The sequence below is a fragment of the Typopeltis vanoorti genome, chromosome 15, assembly GCF_054136105.1.
Source record: "Typopeltis vanoorti isolate ZY-2024b chromosome 15, IOZ_Tvanoo_1.0, whole genome shotgun sequence".
Lineage (NCBI taxonomy): Eukaryota > Metazoa > Arthropoda > Arachnida > Uropygi > Thelyphonidae > Typopeltis > Typopeltis vanoorti.
Window position 1 is genome coordinate 121663405 of NC_143563.1, and position 16433 is coordinate 121679837.

The 16433-nt window shown below is 35.1% G+C and overlaps 1 protein-coding gene across 18 annotated transcripts in view; it reads left to right on the top strand.

Moving 5' to 3' along the window:
• LOC150099111 (paired amphipathic helix protein Sin3a-like) overlaps window positions 1-16433 on the top strand; it is a 578777-nt gene that overhangs the window by 427157 nt on the left and 135187 nt on the right. For all 18 annotated transcript variants that reach the window (XM_090404589.1, XM_090404593.1, XM_090404598.1 and 15 more), the window contains one exon: window positions 5833-6016. In XM_090404589.1, the coding sequence (XP_090260715.1) occupies window positions 5833-6016 (184 nt within the window). The remainder of the gene's footprint in view (window positions 1-5832; window positions 6017-16433) is intronic.

A 16433-nucleotide genomic window follows, 5' to 3' on the forward strand; every position in this document is an offset into this window, starting at 1 on the left:
TTTACTCCCCCTCACCCCACCACCACCACTTGGAATTCTTTCAAAGCTGAGACTTAAATTAAAGAGCCTAGTCAGAGGCATTTCCAGTATCCTTGCACATTCTCTCAAAACCCGAGTTGATATACCATTTAAGCTGCATTTACATTGAGATTCGACAATATCTTAAGAACCTCAAATGCATCCACCTCTCATCCCACATTAGTGTCTGTCACATATGTAAAAGCAGTTATCTCACTTGGATGATATAACCTTGCAAAGTGGATACTCAGTAACTCAACAAATTTATGTTTCTGTCACCTTGTGACCATCATCACTTGTTAGGGTTAATCTTCCATAGTCATTTTTCCTTTCATTTGCCACATAACGAAAGAACTCTGTGGGATTTTCTTTGGTCTGCTTGCCTAGATTCTTCTCAAATCAGACTTTGCCATGCTGGTCACCTTTCTCCTTATATACCCTCCACTGCATTGTCATCTTCTGTAGCTCATATTTAATGATATTACTCATCCATCTAACTCCTACCTGATATTAACCCTCCTTACCTTAAGGTTACAGTTTAATATTGCTTCCTTTAGATAACCCTTAACTATTTCCCATGCACTACTAACTTCTTTATGTCATGGTGCAGATTTAAGCTTTCTCCACTGCTTGTCATGATCGCCTGTCTTCTAGTTTCACATGTACCTCTTCTTATCAGAATATTCTTCCTTGTTTATCTTCCAAGTCAAGATCGTATAGTTACTTTCCCCCAACTCGAGGAAATCTGGCCAGCCACCTTGATTACGGATAGCTGATAGCTCTTCAGACCATATGTCCAGGTCCAGTACACTTACACCTAAAGTTCCCTTGCACCACATGCTACCAATTAATTATCTGCCAGTAAGTGTATAAATTCCATTTTCTTCCTTCCATTTCAGTAAAATTATAGAGACTAGAATCTTGTTAGAAAGGACAAAGACGAGCTAAATTACATTTCAAACAGTATGCTAAAGTGATAATGATCTGATTAACTGTTATTCTACTAGCCTGATCTCCAGTGGGGGGAAAAAGTTTCTTCCATCCAATCTGTATCTGCATAGTTGAAGTCTCCCATAATAATAACTTAACATGTACTCATTATACTAATTTGCTGATGCATATCTTCCAGATCATCCATGGAATTCCCTGGCCCATAGCAACAATCAACTATATATTTTGTGTTACTGACCTTGATCTCACACCAGACTGCTTCAACTGAACAGCCACCTTCCTGCATATCTCCTATTCTTTTTGGCCCCAATTCATCTGCTATAATCATTATTACCCCTTCCCCTTTCTATATTCTCTATTTTCCCTGAAAATACTAAACCCTTCAGATTCTCTCCCTGTCACTATGTGTGCTGTTAGCCAAGTCTCACTAATGCCTATAACTTTTGGCAGGGTTGCACTAACCAATGCCATTAACTTCTCCCCCTTGTTCCTGATATTTCTGGCATTCATATATGGAAACTGCAGCATTTCTTTAGGTCCCTGCCCACCTTTACTTCCTGAATTGACTACCTGTTCATTATTTTTGCTTGAGTGACTAGATTTCGCACTTCATCATTCTCATGGATGCCTTGACACAAACTCAACTGCTTACACCATAATTGTTCAAGTTTTCCTGAATTTGCACTTCAGCATGCTTGGTGAACAAAACTCTTTCCAGACACCTAACAGCAAAACCATTTAGATACAGATTACAGCAATATAATTTTTTTTTCCTTCAAACACAGATCAACAAATCCTACATCATCCCTTTTGCACAACTTACATATTGATTCCCTAGCTGCCAATGCCCTTATCCTCAGTTTGTCTCTATCATGGCATGGTGGGAGACGTACAATCTTCACCTCCTCACTCTTCAGTTTTGCTTCCCAAACATCTCCTTTACATCTTCCCTCATAGAATACGTCTCACCTCTGAAATCATTTTTGCACCAGGGAAACACAATTTTGGAACCTTCCATTAAGTACTCCCCTGATTATTGAGTCTTCATACATAATTTTCTCCTTGTTTTATTTTTGTTTCTTCACTCATTGTTTATTATTACTTCTGACCTTCTGCTTCTTTCTCTTCTCAGCCCTGATAATCTGCTTCCACTTCTACAATTTTTCAATTTTGCCGTTTGTCCTGTGAAGAATAACATTCAAGTGTGGTATTGCTTTATGTCCATATTGTTGTCTATTTCCATGGCTGCTCCGACATTTTCCATCCCATTGCCAATACTGTTCACTCTACTAACATTTTGAACATTTAATATACACTCTCTCTCTCTCTCTCGTTTCAATTTTCTTCCACATTTCCTTTAATTTTTGTAATGCATGCATTTGATACACACTGTACTGTACAAAATCCCACAAATTCAAATCACCTGATATCCTTGTCTTTGCTGCCATTGTTCTACCACACATTGGTGCAATGCAAAAAATATATTTAAACAAAAAAAAATACAAGATTTACTTACAAATTAAATAACTCAGTCAATCACGCACCCATTTAAAACAAAAACTACAATCAAGTTAACCTAATATTATCAACTAAAATATGAAAAAGTTACTAATCCTTTTAGAGCACTAATAACCACTCTGCACACACAATACCCCACCTTGCATTCTAGTGTGTGATTGTTTGAATCATTTTTGTTCAAAGTATTCCATAGTGTGATAAGTGACTGCCATGCACCTGCAGAATTAACTTGCTGATTTCTCTTAACAGTTCTATCTCAGCAAATGACTTAGATTTCTTGAAGTGTCTTTGTTAGAATTTATCAGCTGTTTCCGTTCCATGCTGTGCCTTGCAAATATTATATGCATGGTCAGTTCATTTTATAATTGACATTGCCATAGTATCAATCTTCTCTAATGGCATAATTCTGTTGCCGACCTGATTGGCCGAGTGGTTAGCATATCTGCTCTCCAGCCAAAAGGCTGTGGGTTCAAATCCTGCCATGGGCAGGATTCGAACCACGGATGTTTGCCACGGATGTTTGTGATTTTCTGTGGAAATACCAATGGTGGTCGATGGTAGATGGGGTTGGTGTAGTTGTGGTCAGTTGGTGATTGAATGGTGGAGACGGAGTTGTAGAGCAGGTGTCCTTGCTCGATGAATCCAGTGACTCATTGAGGGAGCACTCCCTGCAGGCGTCAAATAATAATAATAATAATTTCTCCCCATTCTTACTTCATAAGAAGAAAATGTAGTAGACACCTGGTTATTTTTTGGTATGGATTGATCTTTTGTTGATTGCTTCTTTGCTAACATCTGTAGCCTACTTTTTAGATGCATTTATCTTAGGGCTGTTTATATCCTTTTTCTTGCCTTTGCTAATTATATACACTCAAGTTGCTTAAACAGGTTTTTGGTCTGGAGAAATTATACGGTATGGTGCAAAAAAAAAAAAAAAAATACAGTGCTGAACTTTGGTACCATACTGTATTATGACAGTGTTCGATAAATGAAGCTTTACTGATCAGTTATACTGACTATTTGCATCTGTGTCCTTTCCCTTGCAGAATGTCTCATGCTCTCATCATTTCTTACTGTCATTACAGAGCAAATGACAATAATATGTTATGGAGAGATCTTATGAACTGCTGTAGAAATATTTTTCACTTGCTTATTAAGTGAAGTATACTTGGCAAGAAATTACATATATTTTTGTCCTTTAAGCAAACAAAATGTGTGCGTGTGAAGTTTCTTCATGATTGGCTACTTGTATATATAGAGGCTGTTGACTTCACATCAATTGCCTTAGTATCCCATAAAGCACAGCACACTTCCTTTTTCATGCATGTATATTGATTTGCATTATGGGGACCAATCTCGACCTTCTTTGAGGTCTCATCATACTAAAGCCAGTTGATCTGAAGTAAACAACTTTTTTATACAAATAGCCTAGTTTTGAAGATACTTCAAACAATCTTTGTTTACTTACAAATTTGGGCAAATGATTATACAGGAATATAATTACTTTGTAATTAAGTGAGAAATCTTCATACATCTCTCTCTAATCCAGTGTATTTTAATAAGGTTATAACACCTATTTTTCTAATTGTATATGACAAATAGGAATTCTACATTAATTCAACCTTTCTTGTTCTGGATCTGACTACCACTGATAGACCTCAATAAAGGTCTAAACCAGGTTGGATAGGGATCCTCTCTTAATGCATAGCATTATGCATGTCTAAAGGGAAGTATGCTTTGCTTTATAGGGTACTAAATCATTTGATATGAAATTAGCTTCTATGTATGCAAGTAGCGTTGTCATGAATTTGAGTCAAGGATTAAACAAGAAAATAATGTCTTGGCAGGTATAATTTAGTTACACACTGCTGGTCCTGAATGAATGTGCAGTGTTATTGTATTTATTTATGTATTTCATGATTGGTGATGGGCAATTATAGAGAAAGGCAAGCTGTATAGGCAATTGATGTGAACATATGCACAGATTTCTCCAATACTGAGAGTGTGCAATTTACTATTTGTTTTCTTGGACATTACACTTTTTTGCTGCATATTGCTGTACTTACATCCCCTGCAGACACAGACCAGTGAAGTAGATAGCATTATTCACTAGCTGTTTTTCAAGCTTCCTGATGTGTTGCAGCAAGAGTTCATCCTGTATGCTATAGTGTTCTTGATATGCCTTCATAGGTGTCATCTGCAATACATGCAAGAAGAGGAGGAAGAGTACAGTTTAGGCATAGATCACATGGTCAATCAGGCCTCCAGTAAACAAGGTGGTGAGTCATTAATCATGCTTTACATATTATGATTTATATTTAAGCATTATGAACTATTGAATAGTGAATTTGCCTAAAATAATAAATTTTCATTGACCCCTTTAATAATTTTGGCAACAATCCATAGTTTGCACCTACACATCCAAATTTATCTTTAAGTTATGAATCCAAAATTTGATAGGTGACTATCAAATGATTTTAGGCATTTTACCAAAGTCATAGTCTGTATCTTAAAAGTGCATTATGAAAATAATTTTACTTTAAATTCATTCTTTTTATGTTTAAATCCTGATTTTTATATTACATTATCGATTTTTTTTCTCTATAGATTATTTTTAAATGTAGTATTTTCTTTTAAATGTTTTTAAAAGAAAATATAATTACAAAAAAAAATAATAATAATATTTATAAACTTTATTAAATAAAGTTAAATAGAAGTCAACGATAATGAAAATTCTGAAATTACTCCCTTAGAATATATAATTAACAAATAATAATAATTAATCTGTGATATATATGGGTTGTTTGTTTTGCACTGCCATTGTTTTCATGATCAACTTAAGTCATCTTTCACTAACAAATTGCTGTGGAATAATGGAGCAGTTTGTAGTGGAAGCGTCCTTAAAATGTTGTTGCTACATTGGGCATTTCGAAGGAATCTTTTAGCAGTCTGTTATAAGAATATCTCATGGTGAGAGAGAGCTATGTAAGGAAGGTGATCACTTCCTCTTTTGAGTAAGACTGATATGTAGAGCAACTCATAGTGAAGTCATTGCTAAAATTCTGTGGTGTAAAATTACAAATGTAATTTTACAGTATGGAATTACTTGAGTAGACATCTTTATATTGCTCATTTGGACAAGGTAAAGGTTAAATGATTTATATTAGCAAAAAAATCTCTGAACAACTTCTAATTTATAAAAAAAAAACTAAAAAAAAACTGGTATTTTTAATTGAAATGCATTTTGAAAGAGCTATTTTTCTTTTTAAGTGATTTGTGTATAAAAAGACTAATTTAAAAGAAAATGATTATATATCTTTTCCCTCCTTCTCCCCTCCACCTTAGGATGATTCTTATTCCATGTTTTTTCTGAATAACAACTGGTACCTGTTCTTTCGTCTTCATCACATTCTCTGTGAAAGACTAGCCAAGATGCTTCATCAAGCTTCGGTATTAATAGAAGAAGAACTAAAAGACAGAAAGGAAAGAAAGGAATCAACTGCAGTTGCTTTAAGGCTGAAACCAAAAAGTAATGTTTCTTTTCTTTTTTAGCCTATTATTTGAAAAAAAAAAGTGATTTGCTTCATATTTATTAAATCAATATTTATGATTTGCATTGATAAATTTTGAATCATGTTATCATAGAAATGGAATGAGTGAAATTCACATTAAATTTTTAAATAGTAAATTTATAAATTATTTTATTATTCTGAAATTCTGCAGGTGTGAGGAATGCAATGAGACAAAATGATTGACATAATTTTTTTTTCGCTGACATGAATGATGTGAAAAGTGGCAAGTATAAATTGATAACAGATAAGTTACTGGAAGAAGCAAAAAAGAAGAATAAGAGAGTTAAGCTTCCATGTTGCCAAAATACAATTACAGAAAATTAAGAGCAGGTGCTGTGATTTCTGAAGGGTCTGTCTTTAGCAGATGTCTGTGTACTATTTCAAGAGGTGTGGAATGAAATTGGACAAAAAAAAGTTTTTTCACATCAGTACTGTATAAGAGTGTCAGTGAGGAAAAGAAAATTCTGTTGAGGTATTTCTTGAAAAGTTTTTGGATATGGTTACAGGAAAGCACTTCATGAGGAAGTCTGTTCCCAAGTACAGATGTGATGGAATAAATCAAGGATGGGAAACAGGTTTTGATATGTTTGCAGCTGAAATGAAAAGGTGTGTTTGGATAGCTCACTCACTCACTGCACTTTGAAGTGACTGAGTGTGAGAATGGTAATGATAAAAAAAAAAGGTGATTGTAGCATTATGTCTCAAATATGAATTTGAACAGTCATGGCTGGATTCACTGGTGGGTAGTGATAGGTACAAGGGGAGTAATGATGAATGTCATAAGGATTTGAAATAAAAATGTTCTTGGCATTGGTTGTTCCTTTGTCAAAATTTATTGGTATTAGATTTAGTTTTTAGTTGAGTGAGAATGATACTGAATTGAATGTCAGGCATTTCATATTTTCAGGAGGGCAGTGAAAAATGAATGAGAGTGTGTGTGTGTGGGGGGGGGTCTTATTGCTGAATGATAGCAGAATTGTGACCAACAACATTAGAATTTCAGCACAATTGCAATGGCCTTCCCTCTGAGTTTCCACTCTTCCACTCTCCTCCAAAATTATTAAAAGAAGAGTCATTACTAACTAACACCCATTTATAGTCCATCTTGAAACTCGCCAAACTAACTTTACTGCCTCCTCTTTCATTCCATATACTTCTGTCCTTTGGAACAGTCTCTCCCACTCTGTCTTCCCTACTCTCCACTGCTGAAGCAAAACGTTAACAGATTACTCCTATAGGTCTTGTTGACTTTCATGTGTGGATCAGATTTAAAAAAAATGGGAGGCATTTTATTTGAGGCAGTGTGGTATGGTAGAGGTTTAGCAAAGCAAAATAAGTAATTATTTGCTGCTATTGGTCCAGTAGGTGTGCATGGAACATGTGGAATGCCTTCATTGTCAAATTAGCTCAATAGGTTAGGTTAAGTAATTATTATGGGGACATGGATTAAGGTCACATAGGGAAGAAGGAAATTTAATTTATACAACTGGACTAATTTCCCAATTGAAACAGTGCATGAAGGAATGGGAGCAGAGATTTTAGAGGGCCTGATTTGTTGATAGTATCAAATCATTTGTTCATGACCAATGTAGACAATCCCCTTCAAATCTGATAGAGCAGCTGGTGATTAGAACAAATTTAGGAAACAGTTTGGAGAATTGCATGACATGGGGGGGGGGGTCTTATTACTGTCAGGAATTCTCCCAATTACCTAGAATTGGGAGGATAAATTAGGTAAAAGTTAAATTGATGAGTAGCATCATTAAGCAGTAATAACTACAAAAAGTGAAAGAAAGATTATGGATGGATAACACTAATGAATGCTGAGAGTAGGATGGAAGATAAGCAATAGGTGAATTACTGAGCCAGATAAAGATATTATATTGATAGCTGTAGCAGGAACTGAGGTGATAACTAGATGTGCTGAGAATATCATGAAGTCAATGTAAATACAGCTGTTGAAGTCGAATGGTATATCCACCTGTGTGCTATAAAATTTGCAAGAGAATTTAGCAGTGTGCCTTCTATATTAGAGGAAGAAAAAATGTTTAATTTTGTTAACTCTGTCAAAGTTCCAAGGAAGTGGACAAAAAACAAATGTGTTAGATGGGACATCCTTTTGAGTTTCAGAATGTGAAAGAGAATTTAGCACTGCCTCTGGATGTGTTGGTTGAGAGAAGTAGTTTAATTTTTGTGAACCTTAACAAGTTTCCAAGGAAATAGAAAGGTGGCAAATAGTTCCATCCTGTGGTGTAAAGATTTTGCCAAGGAAGTAAAAAAAAAATTTTTTTTTGGGGGGGGGGGGGAAATGGGTGGATAGGAATAAGACAGTCAATTGTGGTACTGAACATTCGTGAAATGTTTGTCTTGCCATAGCAATTTACTCATTTTCTATAATAAAATAAAGTTGAGTTGAATAAAGTAAATGACTACACCATGATATTCTACACTTGAACTCTAAATTTCAACTCCTTATCGATGAACATATTTCTAGCTTCATCAATTTTTTGGAGTATAGTTCTTTCAGTGTGATACAGCTTGTAATCTTTTCATCCTAAACTGCATTCTGCATTGCTTGATTAACTGTTACAACCATATTTTGCATCTTCAGCAAACAATTGAATATTTTTCTTGAAATCATTTCCTGTATCATTTATGTAAAATTGAACAGCGGTGGCCCAAGGACTGCAATGCAGCACACAACTAGTCACCAATTTCTCCTGAATTCTGTACTTCCTCCATATAGTGCTCTTTGATATCTATCCATCAAGAATAGTTGCTAGTCAATCTCCTGCTTCATATTCAAGTTTATTAAACTGAATTCTCATACACCTCTCATTCAGTCTACCTCTGTTGATGATACTTCCCCATACACCAAGAACTACAGAGGTAGATTGAATGCAAGAAGTTTATGAGAATTCAGTTTAATAAACTTGAAAATGAAACACGAGATTGAGTAGCGTCTACTCTTGGTTTTACGTGTTAAAAGAAAAGGTGTAAGGCAGAAACCCAGGGAAGGTTTCACACCAACTTAAAATGTGTTATGGTTTGCATTATGGATGCATGGCTTCAGGAGATGTTCAAGTGAGAAGTAGTATTGTGAAATGGAAGAAGACACCCAAATTTTTTTGTAGATTGAGGAGACTATGGATTCTAGCATTTTTGTTAGAAAAGGCTGGAGGAGTAAGGAATAGCGATGTAATATCTTTATTACAAGAAATGAAATAAGATTGGATTTTGGTAGTATTGACTTCCACAAGATTATCCTTACTCTTCTGGAGAATTGGTAAGATGAATGCTATTTAAAATGCTGATTATGGAAATTCCTGAAACTTGAATCATTGAAACACTGCAAGCCTTATTCATAGAAGAGGAGGAAATTAGTGTGCTGCCATCCACATGGACTGGTTTCTGATCATGAGAGAATATCCCAAAAGAGAGGAAAAGTGGTTACATTTAAAATGCCCCCTTCCCCTTGTATGAGGCACCTGTTTGTGGTCGAGGGGACCTCTCAGTTATGATACTGGCCCTTTTTATTCTTCTTCTTTTAGTTTTTTGCTTTCCTTCTTGCATTCTGTGCTCTACTTCTCCTGTGTCTTTTAAACTTATCTTATTTTCCAGACTGCCATCACTGGGATCCAATGGCTTGCTATTGTGTTTACTGTGTGGTTCCACCTGTGGACATCAGAAAAGTAGGATCCTAGTAGTCTTGCACTACTTGGGCCTCTGCTTTGGCAAGAGGGGCAGGATTATTGGCTAGTTTGCTTGCCTGTGCAAGTATTAAGGGTACTACAGTAGGTCTGCTTCCCAGGACAGGACTGAATGCTTGCTATTGTGCTTGTATAGCATCTGAGGTAACTCTGACATTCAGCACAGTCATTGCTTGCTGAAAAGTTGAGTTGCTATGTGTGGCTCCATGGTGGGTGGGAAGCTGTGGTGCTGAATGAAACTCCTCCCTTCGACTATGAATAATTTTTCTTCAAGTAATTTCAAATTTAAAATAAAAAAAATGTGGAATTTGCACTATAGACACTTTATTAGATGGTGCATCAACAGATAACATGAATACCTCTGTTCCCCCTTTAATATGTTGTGTGTTAGTGATCTAGCAGTAGTGGGATTTTGACATCTTGGATATTTTCCAGAAGAAGAAAATGAAATGAAATGAAATGAATAATACTAGCCACCCCCACCCCAAAAAAAAAAAATTAAATAAATAAATAAAATCCTCTAAGACTAATTCCAACAAAACATAGACAACATAAAGGCTATTGCAAAAGTATAAATCAATATGCTTCTTCTTCCAAGAAACATACCTGAATCCTAGTGATGATCCGACTCTCTGTATTGTTACTTATTCATAAGGACAGGACTGGAGATGGACCTGCTGGTGGAGCAATTGCTATTCTTGTGGGCAACCATACCCCCTTCCAACAAATCCAAATTAACACCAGCATAGAAACAGTTACTATAGCACTCTTGGTTGGAAATATAATAACCGCATGCTGCAGCATCTACCTCTCTCCTGACACAGCTATTTCTCAAGATGATCTTGATGATCATATTGCAGTTATTCCTTCCCCCAGTTTTAATGGGGAATTTAAATGGATATAACACTGCAAGAGTACCTGAACAAACATCAGAAGAAGAGTTGATCATATTCTCGACAAAAACAATCTTTCCCTCTTAAATGTAGGAAACATCTTCCATATGCCTATCCAAATATTCGCTGCCATCAACTTAACTATCTACTCACCCTCCCTTTTTCTCACTGTTTAATTGGGAAACTGATGACAGCCTATTTGGGACTGTTAGATCCTGAATGAAGGAATCTTGCAAAGAAATCATTCATTCAGAATCTAACATACTAAACTTACTAACAAAGAGAAATACCTGCACATCAGCTGAAATCAAAAGTGAAACTTCTCCACTTTATGTATAAAATTGCAATTTTTATCTCATGTTCCATGTACTTTAATCATCACTACTAAAATCGAATTAGAGAATGTTTTAAAGGAGGAATTTTGTTAATATTGATTTAAGTCTCACTTTAGCTGATTGAGTGATTGTGAGTTACCAGATAGAGATTAAATAATAATTCTTAGAAAGTATACAAGTACACGTGTCCAGCGTAACGCTGGCGGCAGTAGCTTACGTGGAATGTATAACTACGTGAATTCCGTAAATACAAGAGCATAACAGCGTCGGGAGAGCAAGGGATGGACCCAAGGGGAGAAAAGATATAGGTGAGCAAAAGGGACTCTGAAAAAGGGGGGGGGGGGGCTCTAACAAAGAATATAAGGGGACAAGCACCATATCGGAGGGCTCTCTTGTCATATCGTTTTCCTGCTTGGTGGTTCGGAAGTCAGCGGGTAGTTTCGTGTAGGGGGGGGGGGAGGGAGGGTGAAGTCTGTGGTAAGATGTTGGGCAGTGAACTTTCTTGAGAATGGAGTAAGATTCTATGCAGAGCTGAAGTTAAAATTCCAGTCCTAGCAGAATCAAGCCGTCGCTGAAAAGCCCCATTGAAATGTTTCTTGAGATGCAAAGATTCGAGTCCGTTTTCTGCAGAAATTATGAAGATAGCTTATCCCCTATGTTGCCGTAAAGACAGCCAATAGACAAGAAGTAACCAGACGTACACATGGTGCTGAAAGACGTGGGAAAAAGTTTGGTAAAGTAAAAATTACTCTATTTTGTGTATAATATTCCTTAGAAGAGAGAAGATTATATATGTAAGTAAATTAAGAACATTTTTCAAAAATACTTTGTGGACAGTCTCTAATTAGAAAGTTAACCTCCTTTGAGAGTAAGAAGAATTGTTTGGAAGAGATCTTTTATGTTGTATGTGATAGGATTAACTTAACGAGATTAGAATTGTGGATTTTAGTAACTGAGTAACATTAGAATGTTTGTTTATATTATCTTATGAATAGCATTGCAGAAGGGAAATTTAGCTTAACTTCATATCATTTGCAATGTTGTTGTTGTTGTTGTCTTGTCCTTTGAAGAGTCTTAGATGTTTCCGTGCGCTCTTTGTACTGCTTTGGCTAGAATTTGGCTAATTTTTACTTTATCATTTGCAATCTATCCCAATTTTCAATTACTGTGTTTTATGATGTTTCTTAACCTTTGATTTAATTTAGTGTGTGTTAATTTCTTAACTTGAGTTTTATTTAGTATTGAGTCAAATTGAGTGTATGAATGTTTTGTGTATTCTGTTTAGATATTCCAATAAACATGTCATATTTACCTAAACCTGAGTCATGCCCGATTACGATTACAAACTACCACTTATAAAAATAGAACCTATTTTGGTGGGAAGGAATTAGGAAGTGTATATAATTATAGATTTAGGTCACGACTGCAATAATCTGAATCTATACAGGAGTGTTAAAGTAAGATATTGTGTAAGAAAGCCTCAGAATCTAGTATTGTCTCCCTGAGCAAGGATCCTTTTCTGCTATAGGATACTGGCTGGCTCAGCAAAATATAAATTTGCCAGTATCCGAAGAGGAAACAATCCTAGATGTAAGCATATTAGACCCGATATCTGAAGAAGTAAAATAGCGATAGAAAGATAGAAAAGGAAGATGTAAAGCAGTAAAATATAAAGAAAACAATGACCTAACAATAGAACAGCCAGTAGGATTTTAATTGAATAAGGTTTTAAATAAGATAGGATTTAATCAAGTAGCAAATTAATTAACTATAAATATAAATATTTAACAGGACCAAGGGTAAGTGATATCTACTTTTCTGGGGCAACCATGTACTATTTCACATCGGAAAATTGTGCAATCTGACTAGCCACATTTTCCTCATTAGCAGATTTTTATGCTGCAACAGTCTGTTCATCTTCTTTCAGTGACGCAGTGAAGCATCTAACAGTGTATTATAGCAGCAGCCACAAATGCAATTCCTGAAACATCTAGTCGGTCTGGACATATTGTTATGCTGTTGAAGAAGGTTGATTGCACAGCAGCCAAAGAGGCCCATAAGAAAACTTGGGGTAATTTCTGCAGGTACCCCACAACAACAAACCTAATTGCTTCCAAACGTACCCAAGCTCAAGCTAGATACATCTATCACCACAGCCAAAAGAAATCCTGGATCTAATTTACTTCTTCCGTATTAAGATCCAAAAACAGCAAAGAAGTAGGGGGGGGAAAAATCCAGAAAATGAGAAGCAAATATACTACCCACTGGCTGTGTATCCCTGACTACAATGATTGCACAGCTGCTGTTCCAATGTCGATTGCCAACACACTTATAAGACCTTGGCAAACCCATCAGCTTTTGTTATGTGCCCAAATCCCATGACCAAATAAGCAGCACAGAGGAATAAACAGGTTGTTTACCAGAGAAGAAGTGAAAGTTGCTTTGCTTAAATGTTGTCCAACTGCTATTGGCCAGATATCTCTTGTCATAATAAAACATCTGTCACAATCAGTTATGGATCAACTGTTGCACTGTTTTTATTCTTTTGCTTATTTTTCACTTATAAGTTTGCGAGTGGTTAATAATACCACAGATTTGGATCTTGGATATTATTATTATAATACATTAAGAGACAAAGAAAATTCAAAAGTAATATATTGACAAATAATATTAGTATTGCTGTGTGTGTAAAACGTTTGTTTTGCAAGCACTTTATGAAATTTGCATTTTAAATAAATTTATCTAAAAGAGAAAAGGGGGCCCTCAAACTTAACATTGTTATACCCTGATAAGTTAAGAATGCTAAAATTCCAATTATCATGGTTTAACGAGCAAAGAAGTAAAAACCCTGTAAATTAAATAAGTAAACATGCTTGTTTCTAAGTAGGTATCATTGTAAACTTTAGAAAATATTGAATACATTGATTTAAAAAGAAAGAAATAATTAATTTGCTCAAGGAGAATTTTATAATGTTAAAAAAAAAGAAAAAAAGAATTTAGATAAATATGGATAAAGGAAAGTTGCCTGATACAAAGTGTAAATTAAGAGAGTTATAGTTTGTATTGATATTAAATCCGATGTAAGGACATTTTGTAAAAGAAACACAAAAACGTATTCTGTGTGAAAGATAGTTCAAGGACATGCTGACGACTGCCTCTGGCGGTTGCTGCTTGGTGCGTGAATGAACAAGCACGGAGAAAATCGGATGTCATGAGGTCATGTGACATAGGAAATCGAGGTGCCGGATGGACAGCGAAGTTTTGTTGTTTTTTTTTTACCGATAGGGTGAACGTATAAAAGGGTTAGGAACCCGCCTTCTTTCTCTTGGTCTTTCGTCGTGTGGAGTTCTCACATTTCCTCGAGTAGTGAAGGTTTAGTCTGGTGCTGGTTCGGGGATGGCAGAACGATACCTCTAGACTAGGACGATGTTACAGCGGGTAACCCTGTCCTGGATTCCTGAAACGTAGTGGCAGGCCATGTCATTGAAAGGTCAGCAGATGCACGCGTCCCGAAGTCTAAGCTGGTAATGGCTATGAGGACTTGACTCGAAGTAGATTGAAGGAAACAAAGAAATGTCCTAATGAAACAGAGGATAGACTAAAGCAGAAGCAGACGGACAGAGGTACCATTCAGTGGAGATAAGTAAAGTTTGTTATTTATATGAATGTAATCTGAATGTGTATTAATATGTGAAGCTTTATTAGTGAAGGACTCAGATACAAGTATAGGTCAGGACTGGAGCACATGAGTTTTATAGAAAGTCAAGAGTGAATGGTTATTAACTGAAACTGAATCTTTGTATGTAGAAGAATGGTTAATGTTACCAGTAGTTAGTATAAAAATTAAATACTGGAATTTAGTAGTAATCTAGTGATATAGAATTACTTACTTTTGTGTGAAATACTTGAGAAAAAAATGTGTTCAGAGATCATATCTGATGAAGTCAAGCTAATTAATTGATTTAGATTAGAATGTGTTTTATTTAGAGTGATGATTGTTCTTGTATGTTAAGCTGTAATCTTAGAAACAAATAAACCTTGCTTGATTTTAACTAAATATATGAGTCTGTGTATAGAATTTGATGCACCACTTGTGAAAGTCATTACGGATCTGAGTGGGAGTTTAATTGAATAAAGTGAAGGACACGATTTCAACCCTGGGTCACATGAGTATATCTTCTAACTTACTTCTTGATTGAGTTATATCTTTAATCTAATAATTTTAAGTGGTGCAGTCTAAAAATATAAATTTCTTAGGAGTTTAAGAGAGGTAAGGTTTGATGACTCTGTCACATTGAATTTTGGCTCTAACCTAAGGCTATTTCTTTGTGTGATAGAGATACCACGTGACCCATGTAGAAAAGACTTCACTTTTAGCAGCTTGATATAGAGATAAAAGTAATAATATTGAAAGTGGACACAACAACATGGTTAAAGAGCATAAACAATACATAAGATTTCTTCTCTTCAAAATCACAGGAATTAATGAGAATACATACTTTAAATTCATAAGACACAGTTTCTTCTACTCTTAGTGATGACCATAAACAGACATATTTCTTAGCTCATACCTGTATTTTGTATAAAACAAGAAAATAATTTGAGCACAACCTTTCTTAACATATTTCTTTCATATCTTCTCTGCAGTATGAGTTCCTTTCCTGTTTCCTTAAAATATGAAGATAATTTTAAAGTTCCCTTTTTCCTTATAGAAACTTCTAGATATCTAGAATATGTTTGCTGCATACCATATCAAAAGAAACAGTCCATTACTTCAGGAGAAATGTATATCACTCTCATATAGCATATCTTAGCTTCATATAAAAGAAATTCATCCATTAATTTTGAGATTACCGTTTGTTTCTCTCATAATGTTCTTTTCCACCTTTTTGGCTTAAAAATTTCTTAAAACACTATTTCTTCCCTCAAACTTCCAATTTGTTTTTTAGAACGTCCTCTGTTTGAGTTCTAATCATTACCACAGCTGTTCTATTGTTCTCTCTCACTCACTAATTCAACTTCCTCTTCAGAAATACAATGTTCGTGCAAGTGCACTACTGCATGACAGGGTAAACAAAACGGTGCTGATATGATAGTCCCTTGTTGTAAACAAGACTGCATTTCTTGATTGGTGTTAAAATGTTGGAATATTGACCTTTCTGACAACAGAAAGTTCAATATTTTCTTCTCTTAAGTTTGTTACAAAAATAAAAAAAAAAATAATAATAACTATGTTAGAGGTGAGTCCTTTTGCACATAAATATTGCAATCAAAACAATGTTTAACAGTTTTCAAGTATTCAAAGATTTCTTATATAAACATTTCAAATTACAAGAAATTATTTTTTTTTAACATTTAGAAAATGTTTATTTACATGATAAATATTAAAACCAAAAGTTATCCTTTCCTTTTTATTTATTTATGTTATCGAAATCT